Source organism: Palaemon carinicauda, chromosome 2 (genome assembly GCF_036898095.1).
Source record: "Palaemon carinicauda isolate YSFRI2023 chromosome 2, ASM3689809v2, whole genome shotgun sequence".
In the NCBI taxonomy this organism is placed as follows: Eukaryota; Metazoa; Arthropoda; class Malacostraca; order Decapoda; family Palaemonidae; genus Palaemon; species Palaemon carinicauda.
Genome location: NC_090726.1, coordinates 60,464,322 through 60,480,875, shown reverse-complemented (window position 1 = coordinate 60,480,875; position 16,554 = coordinate 60,464,322). Strand labels below are relative to the sequence as shown.

General features: G+C 43.9%; 1 protein-coding gene across 1 annotated transcript in view; it reads right to left on the bottom strand.

Moving 5' to 3' along the window:
* The window catches only part of LOC137625407 (peptidyl-prolyl cis-trans isomerase-like), a 36,527-nt gene extending 20,638 nt beyond the window's left edge, over positions 1-15,889 (bottom strand). Inside the window, exons 1-2 of the mRNA XM_068356309.1 lie at positions 15,676-15,889; positions 5,711-5,890 (exon numbers count right to left, since the gene is read on the bottom strand). Coding sequence (XP_068212410.1) covers positions 5,711-5,881 — 171 coding nt within the window. The 5' untranslated portion in view covers positions 5,882-5,890; positions 15,676-15,889. The remainder of the gene's footprint in view (positions 1-5,710; positions 5,891-15,675) is intronic.
* Positions 15,890-16,554: the final 665 nt, after the last annotated feature.

The following is a 16,554-nucleotide window of genomic DNA, read 5'->3' as shown; positions in this document are numbered from 1 at the left end:
TGGAGAAAGGTGAGACTTCTTGCAATTGATCTTGAAGCCCAGGTGCTCCAGGAACTGGATCACCTTGTTGGCTGCCTGCAGACAAGTAGTCTTGGATGCTGCCCATATCAGCCAATCGTCTAGATATGCTACCACTTGAACTCCTTCGGAGTGTAGCTGCTGGACGATTGTGTCTGCTAGTATCATGTATATCCTTGGGGCTGTGTTCAGTCCAAAGGGCATTGCTCTGAAGACAAACTTCTTCTTCTGTAGCTTGAATCCTAGGTAGGAGGAGAAAGGGAAACTCATTGGAAGATGGCAGTAAGCATCTGCTAGGTCTATTGAGACTGTGTACGCCCCTTTTGGTACAAGGGACCTTATGTGCTGCAAAGTAAGCATCCGGAACTTGTTGTTCTCGATGAACTTGTTGAGTGGAGACAAGTCTAGAATGACTCTGAGTTTGTCTGAATCTTTCTTGGGAACACAAAACAACCTTCCCTGGAATTTGATGGACTTCGCTTTCCTTATTACCTTCTTGTTCAAGAGTTCTGAGGTATATTCTTCTAACAAGGGGGTGGAGTGTTGGAAGAATTCTGGAAAACGGGGTGGAGTTCTGTTCCATTTCCACCCAAGTCCATTCGTGATTAGGCTGTGGGCCCAGGGATCATAGGTCCAGCGATCCCAAAAGTGATACAGTCTGCTCCCTACCTGGAACACCTCATTGCTTTGGGGGTCCTGCGGATTTGTTTTCACGACCATGTCCTCCTTGGTCCTGAGAGGTGTTACCTCGGGGAGAACTTCTCTTAGGGCCTTTTCCTTTCTGACTAGGGCGAAAGGAAGTCGACTGCCTCTCAAAGTTAAGGTTAAACACTGCAATTGGGCTACCAATTTTGGAGGGACCATCTGAAAGGTAGTCTGAGGCAATGTGGTCATAGTCACGGCAGAAAGTTGTACAGGTCTGCGTGGTCTCCTTGCCTTTTTATTCTTAGGCTGGGGACCTCCGTCTGAAGAAGATTCCCTCTTTGAGCTCATGCCCCACTTTTGGAGAAGGTTCCAGTTCTCCGTGGTTGCTCTGGCTATGATCTCTTGGACTAGTTTTTCCAGGCAGTTCTGATGAGAAGGGGAGGCGGCAAGTCTCTCCTTCGTCTCCTGTTCCCTCCTCAGAAGATGGTCTGGCAACTTCGGAAGGTTCTCATTGAACTGCTGGCCTGCTATCTCTGGATCCAACTTAGAGACGGAGAAGGTTAGGTGGACATCCTTCCACTTCTCCTCGCAGGCAGGCAATGCTAGAGAGAATGGTTTGCATTCCTCTAGGGTTGGGCAGGGTTTGCCTTCGTCGACTGCCTTGACGGCAAAGTCTAGTGCTTTCTCTGAAAAGGGGAAAGAGATGGAGGAAGGAGCAAGAAAGGTGGGATGTCTCTTGCTCAGTGCTGAGACTTTGGAGTTGGTGTACCTGGCTCCTTTCAAGGTTTTCAGGAGGATGGCTTGCGCCTTGTTATGCTCGAAGATAATGACCTCTTTGGGTACCATTTCCTCACAGGTTGCATGTTCATCCCGCAGTCTCGTAACATTCTGGGTAAGCTGAAAAGTTAGGCCAGAACTCAAGATCTTCAATCTGTTTGGTCACCAACTTCTCCGAGACGAATAGTTTCCCATTCATCATGAGCATATGCTCCACATACCTCCAGGGGTTGGTTTCGGAGCTCTTGGTAGGTCCGAGGCGGTCCGTCCTCTCTTGCAATAGTATCTGTTGCAGTCTGAGTGATTCTCTCATCGTCTCTTGTACCTTTTGGAACAACTCCATCATCCGTTGAATCGAAGTGAGAATCTCTTCGTTCTTGACGGCACGTGGCACTAGTTGTGGACTTGGGATTGAAGAGGTTGACGGCATAGGTTGGTATGCCGTCCCAGCGAACTGAGGTTCTTTGGTTGCCGTTGAAACAGATCCTTCTTCCTCCGCTTGTGGATGTTCCACGTCTTCTTCGGGGCCTACTTGTAGTAGGGCCTTCTCAGTGTCAATGGACACTTCTGACGTCCTTTCTTGGTGGATGTCCATGCCTTCCAGTGCCTTATTTATGTCCGCGTCGATCTTCAGTTGTATGAGGGAAGACTGGACCTGTTCCTGGGGCACCACTGCATTTGGTAGAGACTTGGGGAACAGTAGGGAGTCGTTGGGTAAGTACGGTCCCTGAAAATTCTTTTGGAATCTACTTACCAATTTGCGAAGGGTCTCCCTCACTGTATCTCTAGTCTCTATGTTGACTGAGGGAGCTTCTCCGAAGCCGTTGGCCAGCAGGGTCGAACAGGTGGGGCAACCCTTCGGGTCCCAATACTTCAGGACTCCCCCCACGATGCTGCAGGGGGCATGAGTCATGCACTTTGTGGCCACAAATGTCTGTGCCTTTGTGGTTGCAGGCTGAGGCTGCACACTTCTCCATTGGCTCCTCCTGTAAAGGAAAAGGGGCTCAATGATAATATAATTTTTTATATCAGTGATATAAAAGCATACAATTTTTATCAACAATAGTAATCACTATCGTTTATGATAGCTTAGGATAGTAAGCTGGAAAGGAAATAGGAAAGACACATATCTGTGTTTCCTCTCCCAGGCAATTGCTGAGAACTTCGTCAATAATAATATTTGTATTCCTTGCTAGGGAGAATACAGGGTGGAAGAAACTCTAGGAACTAGAGTTAGGGTTAGTAGGTGTTTATACTAACTTTATCCACCTGTAGTATATTAATATAGAACGGTGATTTATTAGGGTCCCGATGATCAAAGGAATCATCTGGTTGTTGAGGAATTACTCAACCTCAACATGATATCGTGGTCCCAACAATAGACAGTGATAGGAAACGCAGAGTATGTTAGAAAATAAATGTACTACTGCATTTTCTGTATACTGTAGTTCAGCCGGAGCACTACCGGGGTTAGGTTAGTACCTGGCGGCACTAACCGATAGAGAGAGAAAGTATTAAGAAAGGAGTTTTTCCTATTATTATGGTTTAGCACAACAATTGCAAGCGTAGGAGGACTGTCAGGCCGCCTACTGTCTCCTTGCCAGAATGAGAGTGCAAATGGAAGGGATAAGAAGCCATCTGATTCAAGTTTCCATCCATCCACAAAAGGCCTGCCGCCAGCTGTACAGCCGGCGGCAATAATTGTGGATGTCAGATCAAGGGAGGCCTGAAGACTTCTCAAAAGTATGTTGGGTTTCCCACCGGCAGCCGTCGGGGCCAGCTCAATCTTCCCCCCGTGACATTCACTTCCGGTGAAGGAAGGACATAAGGGGGAAGGTAGCTGAGCCGGGATGACTGTCAGAATACCGGTGAAAGAATGTTGTGACGGCTATGACGACACTAAAGGACAGAAAGGGGAAGGGAAAGGGTCTTGTAGTTCACTGGGAAGGGAGGTGGCGGCAGGTATGCCGCCTACCTTCGATAGTGGACTAGGGAAACATGGCTTCCTGTGCTGACGACGTCATCGGCAGCAGAGGAAACATGATTCCTTTGCTGGCGACATCGTCGGCGGCAAGACAAGGGCACCCTGAGTTGATTACTATCTAACCCAAAGCCGGAGTTCTACTCGACAGCAATGAAGAAAGACAGTGGTTGCTGCCAGTAATGCCGGCGGCACTCAGGGGGGAGGAAGGGTTAAGTCTTTTTTTCTCTAAAAGAGAATGTATATCAAACCTTTTCCACAAATTCTAGAGGATGCAAGTCCTCATCCGAATTAAGAAGGAACGATAGGGTGAAGCTAAACATGGGGAATTACTTTATTATCGTATATATAAGCGAGGCTAGCCTAGCTCTGGTAGGAACCACGGCCAAGGTTATTACTGCCGGGGCTCCCGCCGTATACGAAAAGTAAAGTTACAAATTAGGAAGAGGAATAATAATCTATTTGTATGCACAATCTTCACTTGCATAATTTGTCTAACTAGGTAATATTATAGCTAAATACCTGGAAATATAGCCCTATTGACTAAATAAAATGCAATGATAATCGGCGAAAGCGGTCGTAAAATGGCCGCCTCCGTTCATGGTAACGCTCAACTCAACACACTTAAATTATTGGAATTTAACTATGAGAAGGGAGCCTAAAATTATACACAGGAAAGAATTAATACTCAACTTTCCAGAGGATGAAGATGCTGGAGATTGCATGATTAATATTCTGATAACTTGCAACAACACCGGGAAAACATTGGGAGAAAACTTAGCTTACAATGCTACAAGTAAAGGAATGGCGGCCGGTAGTAGTACGGATAGGAGGTCCACCGGGTACCTAGAACGGCACCCTCTTTCTTTCGCCACTTTTCCCCGTTATATCACAGAGTTAAATCTATTCGGGGTGAAGATTACTATGTGTCGTATCTAAAAAATACGTCCCTGATCCCTTGCGATCCCTAACTGGATACTCGCGCTAGGAGTTAGAATCCTGGAGACCTTCGGTTTATTTCTCTGGGAGTATCACTGTAGCAAATATCCCTTAGAAAGCTACCTAAAGGAACTTTTCATCAGGACGACATGGCCGAGCCCAAAAATACCATTTATTGACCTGATAAACACTGTGCTACCATTTTCAAGTTTATATGTATTAGATTATTATTATTATTACTACTAGTCCTCAACTTGCAAACATTCGGAGATACAAACACATATTCCAACTGAAAATAATAAAGATAAGATACAGAAATACTGTAATAAAACAATATCACATTATTTTATACTGTAAGCAAAACAACATTTGTAATAACCTGACATCTGTTTCATATGAAACCTGACTACAGGGGTATTTGTTGACTTTTGTGGTTGGAAATCATAGGTATGGAATTCAGGTTAGACCTACCCGAGGTCAAAATTTAACAAAATTGGACTTGAAAACAGCTTCTTGGAGCCATTTTTAAGTTTTGTAAGTCAAGGACCTTCTGTAGTCAAGCTAGAACCCTGTTGGAAAAGCAGAAGGCTACAAGCAAAAGGGCTCCAATTTGGAAAGTAACCCAATGATGACAGGAAATAAGCAACTAGCAAATAAGCTATATGCAAGTAACAAATAAAATACGTAAAACATTTTAATATCAGTAACAATATTGAAATCATCATCATCATCTCCTCCAACGCCTAGTGACGCAAAGGGCCTCTGTTAGATTTCGCCAGTTGTCTCTATCTTGAGCTTTTAAATCAATACTTCTCCATTCATCATCTCGTACTTGGCGTCTCATAGTTCTCAGCCATGTAGGTCTGGGTCTTCCAATATTAAAAAAGATCAGTCACATATAAAACATAAAACGAGATTTATGTTAACCTGATCAACAGAAACGAATTTACAAAAAGTTCGAACTTTTAAAGTTCCATTGATTTAACTACCTGAAAACTATTCCACAATCTGTCACAGCTGGAATAAAACTTATAGGATACTGTGTAGTATTTATTGCGATTATGATAGAGAAGGCATAAATGAAGACCCGCCAGGAGAACAATACTCAAAATAAGGGAGAACGAATGAATTATATTTCCTAAAGATACATTGATCACCAACAATTTTAAGACTTTCTCAATAAGCCCTTTTTTGTGCTATTGAAAAAGAAACAGACCAAATATATTTCTCAAAAGTAAATTAGCAATCAGAACTTTAGAAAAGACAAATTAATTCTCCTTTTTACTCTTGTGATATCAAGGAGCAGAAATATAAAACCTAATAGAGTAGAAAAAAGCACACAGATTTTACCTTGATTATATATGCAGAAGGTGGAATTTCTCGATCTTGTAGGTGATAAAGATATACTTTGTCATCTTCGAGTGTCATTTCGGCAAATCGCAAACTTCCATGACTTGATTCCACTGCAAACACCTTTCCCGACGCAATAGCCTTCTTCCAGAAATCTGGATTTCGTTTCATCTCATCTGCCTGTACATTCGTTCATTAAGATATTTTTCTAAACATAAGATTCACAATTGTAATCATTTCATAGTTTTATGGTTTGTAATGAGGACAATCTCTAATTACTGGTAGGATGACATATATGACCCAATTCGTCATTAATTTTGAGAAAGTACAGTTTTTTTTTTTTTTTTTTTTTTACGAATAATTTGCGTCACTTAATCACAATTCCTAATGAATCACAATGCCTAATGAATTTTTTGAGATGAGTTCTTACTCGATAGAATAATTTTACAGAAGAATAAAAATTTAAATTCAAATAACAAAATAAATTTTTCCTAGCCACAAAATCAAATTGATAAGACATTCCTCATGACCACTTTTACAATAAGAAAAAAATACTTCTTCACACGTAAATTCCGTGGAAAGTATTACAATCTTCTCCAAAAGAGCCATAAATCAATGTGTGTGCGCGCGTCCAACAACACTAACCCGACAATCATCGATCCACTAGCACACGGGTGAACATGAGGGGAAAATTAAATCTAAAGCAAGTGCTATCTACTATGGTGAGAAAAATGAATGACCAATCCTTACATACTGTAGAGTATACACAGGAATTATACATTCATATGCATATCACTTTCCATAGTAATTCATTCAATTCTTTATATCTCTTTTCTTACACCTTGTGTGAAGTGCCGCGTAATATTCGTGAAAATTTAATGACAAAGGAGCCTTCACAATTGTGTGTAAAGGAATCAGGTCTCTATGCCACATGCAAAAGGTCTAGTCAGGTTCTCATTAATTGAGAAATTAAAGATTTTAGATTAATAGAGAAAGAGGAAAGATTGTTAGCCTGATTTGGCCACATGTATGAAAAGGACGAATTGTTGATCCATAAAAAATGTATTATCATTATTAATAATAGCTAAGCTACAATGCTAGTTGGAAAAGCAGAATGCTATAAAACAAAGGCCAAGGCAGGGAAAAATAGCCCTGTGAGGAGAGGAATGTAAGGGCATAATTAAACGATATATATGAAAAGTAATGAATAAGGAATATAAACGGATTTTGAGCGAAGCGAAAAATATATTTTTGGGTGAGGTAGCCATGTCCTCCTGATGGAAGTTCCTTCGTTAGTAGCCTCCTAGGTATGTTTGACTACAGTGATATATCCCAGAGAATTTACCAAAGGTATCCAGAATTCTAACTCCTGGAGCGAATATCCCTTAACAACTTTAGAAGGGTCATCGCGTAATATCAGAGGACGTATTCTTGACACGTCGCATAGCTATCTGCACCCCTAATAGCATTTTTGCTTCGAGGGGAAAAGTGGCAAGAATTATAGGGGAGTCGTTAATAAGGCAACGCTCCTACTACTGTACTGCAAATAGTGCGCCAATCCGCCACTGCGCGGCGCCACCTAATCATTCTTTGTAGCTTTGTAGGTGTTACAGATACAGTACCATAGGGAGGGATTCATTATCCTTTTGTCAAAAAGAGGGTGGGTCCATCAGGACGACATGGCTACCTCACCCAAAAATAGATTTTTCGCTTTGCTCAAAATCCGTTTTTTGGGCTCAGGCCATGTCATCCTGATGGAAGTTTACCAGAGCATTAATGTATCTGTGGATTTTCAATAGTGCCGTTCATCTCGAGATAAATTTTCCTTTGGTCCTCTGAACCTAGAGACACTTGATGTTACCATTATGTATCATTCAACTGATCATGGAATATGTCAGTGCTTCCTGCCCCCTACAGGGAAGAGTCTGGGTAGACTCTAGGAAAAAAAACCCGAGGATTGTGAGTTCGAGGAACAATCTAGCAAACAGTTTGTATATTAGTGTCGTCATGTACATAAAGCATAGTTTGTACTTAGATGGCATTGATCTATGTAGGTTACTGATACCTCCCGAGTCTGGTTGTTAAAAGATACAGACAGGTTTATATATATGTAGGAAACCTTAATTCAGTAAGATAAACAGTTTAGTACAATCAGTCCTTACCTGTTTCCTTGGAACAGTAATAACCTTAGTTCCCAATGTTTTCTTAAATATTGATAGGATCAAAAGACGCTCTGACTTTTATTCATAGTTTTAGAATATTTGGGGCTAAATGAGACGCAAAGATTCCTGCTATTGTTTATTACAATAAAAATAGAAATCATGGTTGTAATAATCAATTACATTTTACGCTGAACAAATCTGCATAAAAGCATAATTAGTAATAACAGAAATATAATAAGTTTCACCTGAAAAGGAAATACAAGCCACTCAATGGGAAATATGGATATTTCACTATGTATTCTGTTGTTACAAGGAACACTATGCATATAAGTATGCATGTCACTTGTGTTAGTCTATTATGCTTAATGTCACCTGTGTAGTTAGAACAGTCTATAGTGTCATCACTAGACACATCACTCAACCTGATATACCTTAAGAGTCTATCATGTACACCCTTCACTAAAAGTCCCAAATAGTGCTTTGTTTTTCGCAGAAATCAAGCGGCAGGTTTTAGTACACTACCTGCCGCCAACACATAATGTTTCATTTCCTGTAGTTGCTTCGCGTAGTGTTTGAAAAAGACTCTGGATGACTTCCATCCAGTATAAGCACGAAGGCTTTCAAACGACATAGTCTGAAAGAAATTCAGAGACGAGGCAACTTTCCTCGGATCATGACCTGCGGGTGTACTGTCTGGATCTGCTCTGCGAATAAAATAGGTGATTTTCGCCCTTATCTGTTTCAAGGATAACGTTGAACCTGATGTTTCTCCCCTGAAAAGCTGACCTCCCTTAAAGGCTGAAGTTCTACGAAGATAGACCTTTAGGCATTCCACTGGGCAGAGGGATGCTTCTTCCTTCAGAGGGCAGATTCTCCAGGGACCCCACCTCTTAATGGGCAGCTCGTTCTTGGCGAGAAACGTTGGGTCCGGAAAAAGGTTCAGTTCTCCGCAGTCTGTGATGAATGTGGCCGTCATCCCTCGAGAGGGCCACTATTTCGCTAACTCTGGCTCCTGAGGCTAGTGCAAATAAGAATATCACCTTTTGAGTCAAGTCTTTCAGAGAGCAATCTTCCTTGTTCAGAGTTGATGCTAAGTGAAGAACCTTATCCAAAGACCATGAAATGGGCTTTGGAGGGGCTGCGGGCCGAAGTTTAGCGCAGGTTTTAGGAATCTTGTTGAAGATTTCGTTAGAGAAGTCTACCTGGAAGGCGTAAAGCACTCGTCTGGCTAGGGCAAATTTGCACGTAGTAATCGTATTGGCTGCTAAACCTTGTTCATGGAGATGGATGAAGAAGGACAAACAGAAATCCGAAGGAATCTCCTTAGGTTTCTTCGCCTTGACAAAGGCGACCCATTTTTTCCAGGAAGACTCACATTGTCTTCTTGTTGAATTTGACTTGTATTCTTCTAACAAGTTAATACTGTCCCTAGAAATTCCGAACCTTTTCTTGACTGCTAAGGCGAGAAAATCATGATGAAGGTTTCGGGTTTTCTGTGATGAAGCTGAGACAGTCAATTTCTGCACTTGTTGAGTCAGAACTGGATCTGGCAATGGGATCAGCTTCAGGTGTAGTTCCGTTACTAGAGGGAACCAAACGCTGTTGGGCCACTTGTGGGCCACTATCGTTGCTGTCCCTTGAAAGGATCTCAGTTTGTCGAGGACTTTCAGCAGAAGGTTGGTTGGAGGGAACAGGTAGATCTTAGACCATCTGTTCCAATCTATGGACATTGCATCCGTCGCTTCCGCTAGAGGATCCTCGTACGGGGCTACATACCGGGGTAGCTTCTTGTCGCTCGTTGCGAAGAGGTCTATCTGCAGTCCTGGGACATTGCGTAAGATGAAAGAGAATGATCTTGCGTCTAGGGACCATTCTGACTATCGGGTTGACCCTGGATAGAGCGTACGGCATCACATTGCGGAACCTTTGAAGGTGGACTGCTGACAAGTGCCATCTCTTCTTCTCCGCTAGTCGGAGGATGGCCAGTATTACTTGATTTATTTGAGGCGATCTCGAGCCCTGTCGATTTAGGCATCTCATTACAACCTCGCTGTCTAGAACCAGTCTGATGTGGATTGAGCAGCGAAGTTTCAGTTTCTTCAGTGAGAGAAAAACTGCCATGGCTTCCAGAAAGTTGATGTGGAAGGGTTTGAAGAGGGAAGACCAGGTTCCTTGGACTTTCCTATGATGAGAGTGACCTCCCCACCCCTCTTTTGAGACATCCGTGTGAACGGTGACTGATGGTGGAGGCGGTTGCAAGGGTACCTTCTTATTTAGGTTCTTGGCCTCCGACCATGGCTTGAATAGGGATCGCAGACGATTTGGTATCGGTCTCAATACTGGATCTGTCACTGCGGCAAACTGCAGGGACCCCAACACTCTCCTGTTGCCTTCTTGATATCCTGGCGGATTGAAGGAGTCTCTTGACACATACCGCTATCTCTTTCCTCTTCTTTGATGGAATGGAAAGGCAGTGTGACTGTACGTTCCAGTGGACACCCAGCCACTGGAACTTCTGAGCTGGAGATAGTCGAGACTTTCCCAAGTTGATCTTGAATCCTAGGTGTTCCAGGAACTGGATCACTTCCTTGGAGGCTTGCATGCACTCTTCCTTGGATGCTGCCCACACCAGCCTGTCGTCCAGGTAGGCTACCACCTGAATTCCCTTTAGGCGTAGTTGATGAATGACTGTATTTACAAGCTTGGTGAATACCCTTGGAGCTATGTTTAGACCGAAGGGCATGGCTCTGAAAACGTACTGTCTTTTCTGTAGTTTGAACACTAGGTAAGGGGAAACTTGACGGTTGATTGGGACGTGCCAGTATGCATCCGTCATGTCTATGGAGACTGTGTATGCCTGTTTGGGTAAAAAGGTCCTTATGTGTTGAAGCATCAGCATTCTGAACTTGTAGTTCACTATGAACTTGTTGAGTGGTGATAAGTCCAGAGTGACTCTGAGCTTTTCCGAGTCCTTCTTCGGAACACAAAATAGCCTTCCTTGGAATTTGATGGACTTTGCCCTCCTTATAACTCTCTTGTTCAAGAGTTCCTGAACACATTCTTCCAATATGGGGGTTGGGTGTTGGAAGAACTGAGGGAAGTTTGGTGGAATTGTATTCCAACTCCACCCTAGTCCATTCTTGATTAGGCTGTGGGCCCAGGGATCGAAGGTCCAACGATCCCGGAAAAGGAGAAGTCTCCCTCCTACCGGTAGCATCTCACTTTCAGTGCTCGTTGGAGGATTTACCTCCTTGGCCATGTCTAGAGGATCCTCGAAAGGAACCTTGAGACTTTGGCCTAAAGGTCGTTGATTGCCTCTCAAAGACTGGGGTGGACACCGGCGACTGGGTCGCCACAGATTGGGGCACCAGCTGGAAGGTGGTGGTTGGTTGTGCCACTGTCTGGGGCACCGTGGCCATGGGAGGCTGTTGTTGTTGTTTCGGACGAGAGGGCACTCTTGGTCGTTTTGACTTATTCTTCGGCTGGGGACCCTCATCAGCGGAAGACTTTCTTTTAGAGGACAAGCCCCACTTGGAGAGGAGATTCCTATTCTCCGTTGCGGCTTTGTCCACGACCTCTTTGACCACTTCACTTGGGAAGAGGTCTTTTCCCCAGATGTTGAAGGCTATCAACTTCCTTGGTTCGTGCCTCACCGCAGCCGAGGCGAACACGAACTCCCTGCATGAAATTGTACAGGTCTTTGGTGACCATCGCCAAATGAGACTTGGCGAAGACCATGTACATGTCTGGGGTGTCTGCAATGCTTGCCATTGTCTCTAGCCCAGTTCGCAGAGACATAGAGGCGGCAAGACGTTCTTTTGTCTCCTACTCCCTGCGCAGGAGAAAGTCTGACAACTTCGGGAGGTCTTCGCCGAACTGTCGTCCGGCAATGTCTGCCTCCAGCTTCCCGACTGTGAAGGTGTTGTGCACATCCTTCCAGTCTGCATCATCCGATGGAAAGGCGAGGGAAAAGGGTCTACACTCCTCAAGTGTAGGACAAGGTTTTCCTGCCTCAACCGCCTTTAAGGCTGCCTTAAACCCTTTGTCCATAAAGGGGAAGGCACAAGAGGGGTCAGCAATAAAGGAAGGGTGTTTAGTGCTGAGAGCCGGCACCTTGGAGCTAGTGAAGGCCCTCTCCTTCAAGGTGTTGGTAAATAAGGCCTGGGCCTTGGAGAGGTCAAGAACAATGACCTCTTTCGGCTCTGTCTCCTCTTTGGACGCAGGTTCCGTCCTCAGACGGACATAGCACTCCGGATAGGCCCCCTTGCTGGGCCAAAACTCTATTTCCTCTACTGGGACAGTGCCCAGTTTCTCCGAGAGGGAGATCTTTCCCCCTGACATCGGCATATGCTCTGCATACCTCCAAGGATTGACGTCAGAGAAAGCGGGGAGATCCTTGATGTTTAGCTTCTTTGGAGCTAAATGCGTTGCCACTAGCTGATGCATCTCCGTCTGAAGGGAAGCTTTTTTCTCGGACGATTTCTTTTGCATGTCCTGGACCATGGACAAGAGCGTGTGCAACGTGTTAGTGATCGAGTCTAATGGGGGGGGGGGGGGCAGAAGAAGAAGTCGAAGGTACTGGCTCAGCCATCATAGCTGATGACACCGAAATCGTTTCGGCTTTCTTGGTTTCGCCTTCAGGAGGTACGTCAGCCTCCTGTTCCAGTTCTTCCACCAGGAGATTATTCTCAGTCTCCTCTGAGACAACCGACATGTCCTCCAATTGGATGCCCTTCAAGGCGTCCGATACATCAGATTCTACTGGAATCTGGACAAGGAGAATCTCAGGTTGAGCCTGGGGAACGATTGCATCCGAAGATGCCTAGGGAAAAGACAGTCCCTCATTCTTTCATTAGGAAGGTATGGACCAGAGGTGTTCTTCTGAAGGCCTCTGACCCATTTTCGCAGCGTCTCCCTTGCTGCATCCCTTGACTGTAGACTTTTGATCATCTAAAGCCTCTTTTACCAGTTTATCACAAACGGTACATACCTGTGGGCCCCAATACTTGAGAGACCCCTTGGTGATTGCGCAGCGAGCATGGGCCCTGCACATATCATGGCCGCAGAAGTTCTTACTGCGGATCCTGCAGAAGTTGTTCCCGCACTCGGGATGCTCCTCCTGTAAAGAAAGAAAAGCATATAAGTATTCGGTGAAATTCTCAGATTTCAACATACATATCTTGAATATTATTTAGCTTAGGATAGAGTAAGCTAGAAAATAGGAAAGACACCTACTTGTGTTTCCTGTCCAGCCCATTGCTATGACCTCCTTCAATATTGAATACTAAATTCTTAACGAATTTATGGGAAGATTATATCTTTTGATATAAAGTGTCCTCTTAACACTATCTTCTAGGTTCAATATTAGGGATTTTAGTAATAGTTGTTAACCATTAAATGGTAGAGAGAATTGCTCCCTTATATGTGATGGTCTCACAATAGGCTGCCCATGAAGCACCTTGTAGGTTGGAAAAAATTGTATGGGCTACAGCACTAACTGCTGGCGGCATTCCGCCAGTACTGCCGTGCCTGCCGTCATATGCTGACATGTTCTGGGCTATTGAAGGCAGGTACTGTCTTCAGGATAATGGGCGGTAGGTCGCCGGCAGCGGCTCTGCCGGCCGGCAGCCGAAGGATCCCTCTATCAAGTAGGACCCGGCGGAAGCCGGCGGCGAATGTCTAGACTTTGGGTGGCCGGTCGCCGGCAGACAACTTAGTTGCCGGCACCCGGCCATAGTATGCCTATTGCCATTGGGTCGTCGATTAGCGACACCCACGGCAAGTGGCGGCAGAGCTAACTGCCGGCAGACAGGTACTAGCTGCCGGCGGCCGGCCCAGGATAAGGAAAGGCAGAGAAAAAGAAAAGATGGAGGAAGGCAAAGGCTCAGCCTTGCCGGCCTACATCCGGAATGAGGGTTCAAATGGAAGGGGGAATTATATTCGGGCTTTCACCCAACCATATCCCATCCATATTGGATATGGAAGGCAGTCCAAGGGAGGACTGAAGAACACTAAGGAAGATGAAGGCCCCTGCCGGCAGCCGGCTCAGCCGGCAGCAGACAGGGTACCTCAGGCCAATTCTTCAGACTACCGTTAGGGTCGAATGTAGAATGACGGCCAGGGTGTGTGATGGCTCAGCCAACAAAAAAGGGACAGCGGGGAAGGGGCAAGGGTCCTATAGGTGAGGTAATACCCGAAGGCACTACATAACCTGATCGATTCTGATCCCATATAAAGGTAACCTCATAGTGGAAATTCAATTCCCCAGGTTGGGTTAGTTAAGTGAGAAGGCGGCACACAGGACGCAGTCTCGCAAGAGAATAGAATCTCTTACCAGAGATTTTAGGCAGTGGAAGAAATCATTTCTTCGGCCTAAAATCTACCAGCACAGGACTGTCTGCTAGGCCATGGGAGGAGGAATTGTTAAATAAAACCTCCAAGGTATGGTCTTTGGAGGTCTAGCCTCCTGTAAAGGCAACCTAACCTGACTTGGGAAATCATTTCACCAAGACAGACGGTTGCCAAACACAGACATTATACTCTGATGTCCCATTCTAAGCTCAAAAACCGACTCGGTGGTTAAGAGAAAGAAACGGAACACCTCAGTAAAGATTTGCCAGAACTCAGTTCAAGGCAAAGCTAACCGAGGATAGCCTAGGCTAATCAGAGGGAGGGGGAATTGCTCTTAAATCTCACCAGGAGATTAGTATCGACTTAAAAGGTATAGGAGGTGTCAGTCTCCTCTTAAAAGACAATACAAGAGCAATTGGGGACATGTATGAAAGTATACTAAAGCCCCTAGGCTAGTAGCCTAGGGGCAGGGAGAATCGTTCACCGAAACTCTCTCGTATACTATCTTGGAAGAGGAAATGTACAAGAAAGAACGACCGCGTCCATGACGCCATCCGGCTGGCAACAGCTCTTGTTATATTAATTATGATCTCAATCGAAGAGTAAAACTGGCAAGAGCTTACATTTACACAATTCAAAGATATTACTTAACTTTCCAGAAGCAGATGAGGCTGGTGAAGACATCATAGCGACTAAATAACTCCAAAATAGCGAGAGATAACACAGGATAAACATTGGTCAGCAAAGGTATGAGAGAAAGAATGATTAGGTGGCGCCGCGCGGTGGCGGATTGGCGCACTTTTTGCAGTACAGTAGTAGGAGCGTTGCCTTATTAACGACTCCCCTATAATTCTTGCCACTTTTCCCCTCGAAGCGAAAACGCTATTAGGAGTGTAGATAGCTATGCGACGTGTCAAGAATACATCCTCTAATATTACGCGATATCCCTTCTAAAGTTTTTAAGGGATATTTGCTCCAGGAGTTAGAATTCTGGATACCTTTGGTAAATTCTCTGGGATATATCACTGTAGTCAATATACCTAGGAAGCTACTAACGAAGGAACTTCCATCAGGAAGACATGGCCTGAGCCCAAAAAACTATCTTAAGATCATAATAACATTAAACCATGAACTATTTGTCATATATAAACTCTTAAGACATACTCGTCAGCTTGTTCAACAAAAAAAAGCATTTACTGCATGTTTGAGCTTATGAAGTTCCACTGATCCAACTGGCTGATTAGGAAGATCATTCCATAATTTGGTCACAGCTGCAATAAAACTTCTATAATACTATGCATTATTGTGCCGTATGATGGAGAAGACAAAACTCTTGAGACTAACTGCATTACTACATGGAGGATGATACAGTCTAGGAAGATCCAAATGCAAAGAATGGTTAGAATTATGAAAAATCTTATGCACCATGCATAAAGAACTAACAGTACTTACTTACGTTGATGGCTGCTTTTCCGGTCCCATACAGCAGGGGAACCCCTCTCTTCAGGACCTCCACTGTCATTTTAACTTGTTCGTTCAGAGTATTTAACGTTTCATATGACATACTATTCATTTACTGTTAAATCGTCACTGTTATACGACTCATGAAATAAGTCTTCAGTTTCCTCTTGAAAGCTTTAATGTCTTCAATCATTCGGATGTTTCATGGCCGCATAATTAAATGCTCTGGAGCCTAAAGTAGATACATATCTAGGTTCCAACAGTTTGAAGCCATCTGTAACTATTCTCATGTCAACACGATTTGTTGGCTGCGCAATATGTAGCAATTCTCCTAAGTATTTTGGACGACCGGTTCTGATAACTCGGTGGGTTATTGTACATATATTAAATTCAATTCTCGCTTTAATCGACAGCCAGTGTAAGTCAGTTAGTATAGGGGTGATCCTTTCTCTAGGTGGGACACCTTTTATCAGTCGTGCTCCTCTGTTCATTATGTTTTGTAATTTAAGTTGCACTTTTGGTAAATTGTAATAGATAGAGTTGCTGTAGTCAATCCTCGTAATAACACAGTTTATCACAAGTTTCTTTACAGAATTTTCGTCCAGGTACTTTTTTATAAACGCAATATTTCTAAGATGATAACCCACAGTTTTTATTACATTATATATTTGGGCATTTAGAGACAGGTTACATTCAAGAAATACACCTATATCTCGAACTTTACTAGATATCGGCACCGAATCATTATTTATATTCATTTGAATATCACCCAAGTTTCTCACGCTGTTTCTCTTACCCACCACCATAAATTCAATTTAGTTATCATTTAATTTCAGTTGTTTAAATGTCATCCATTCTCTAACACTATCA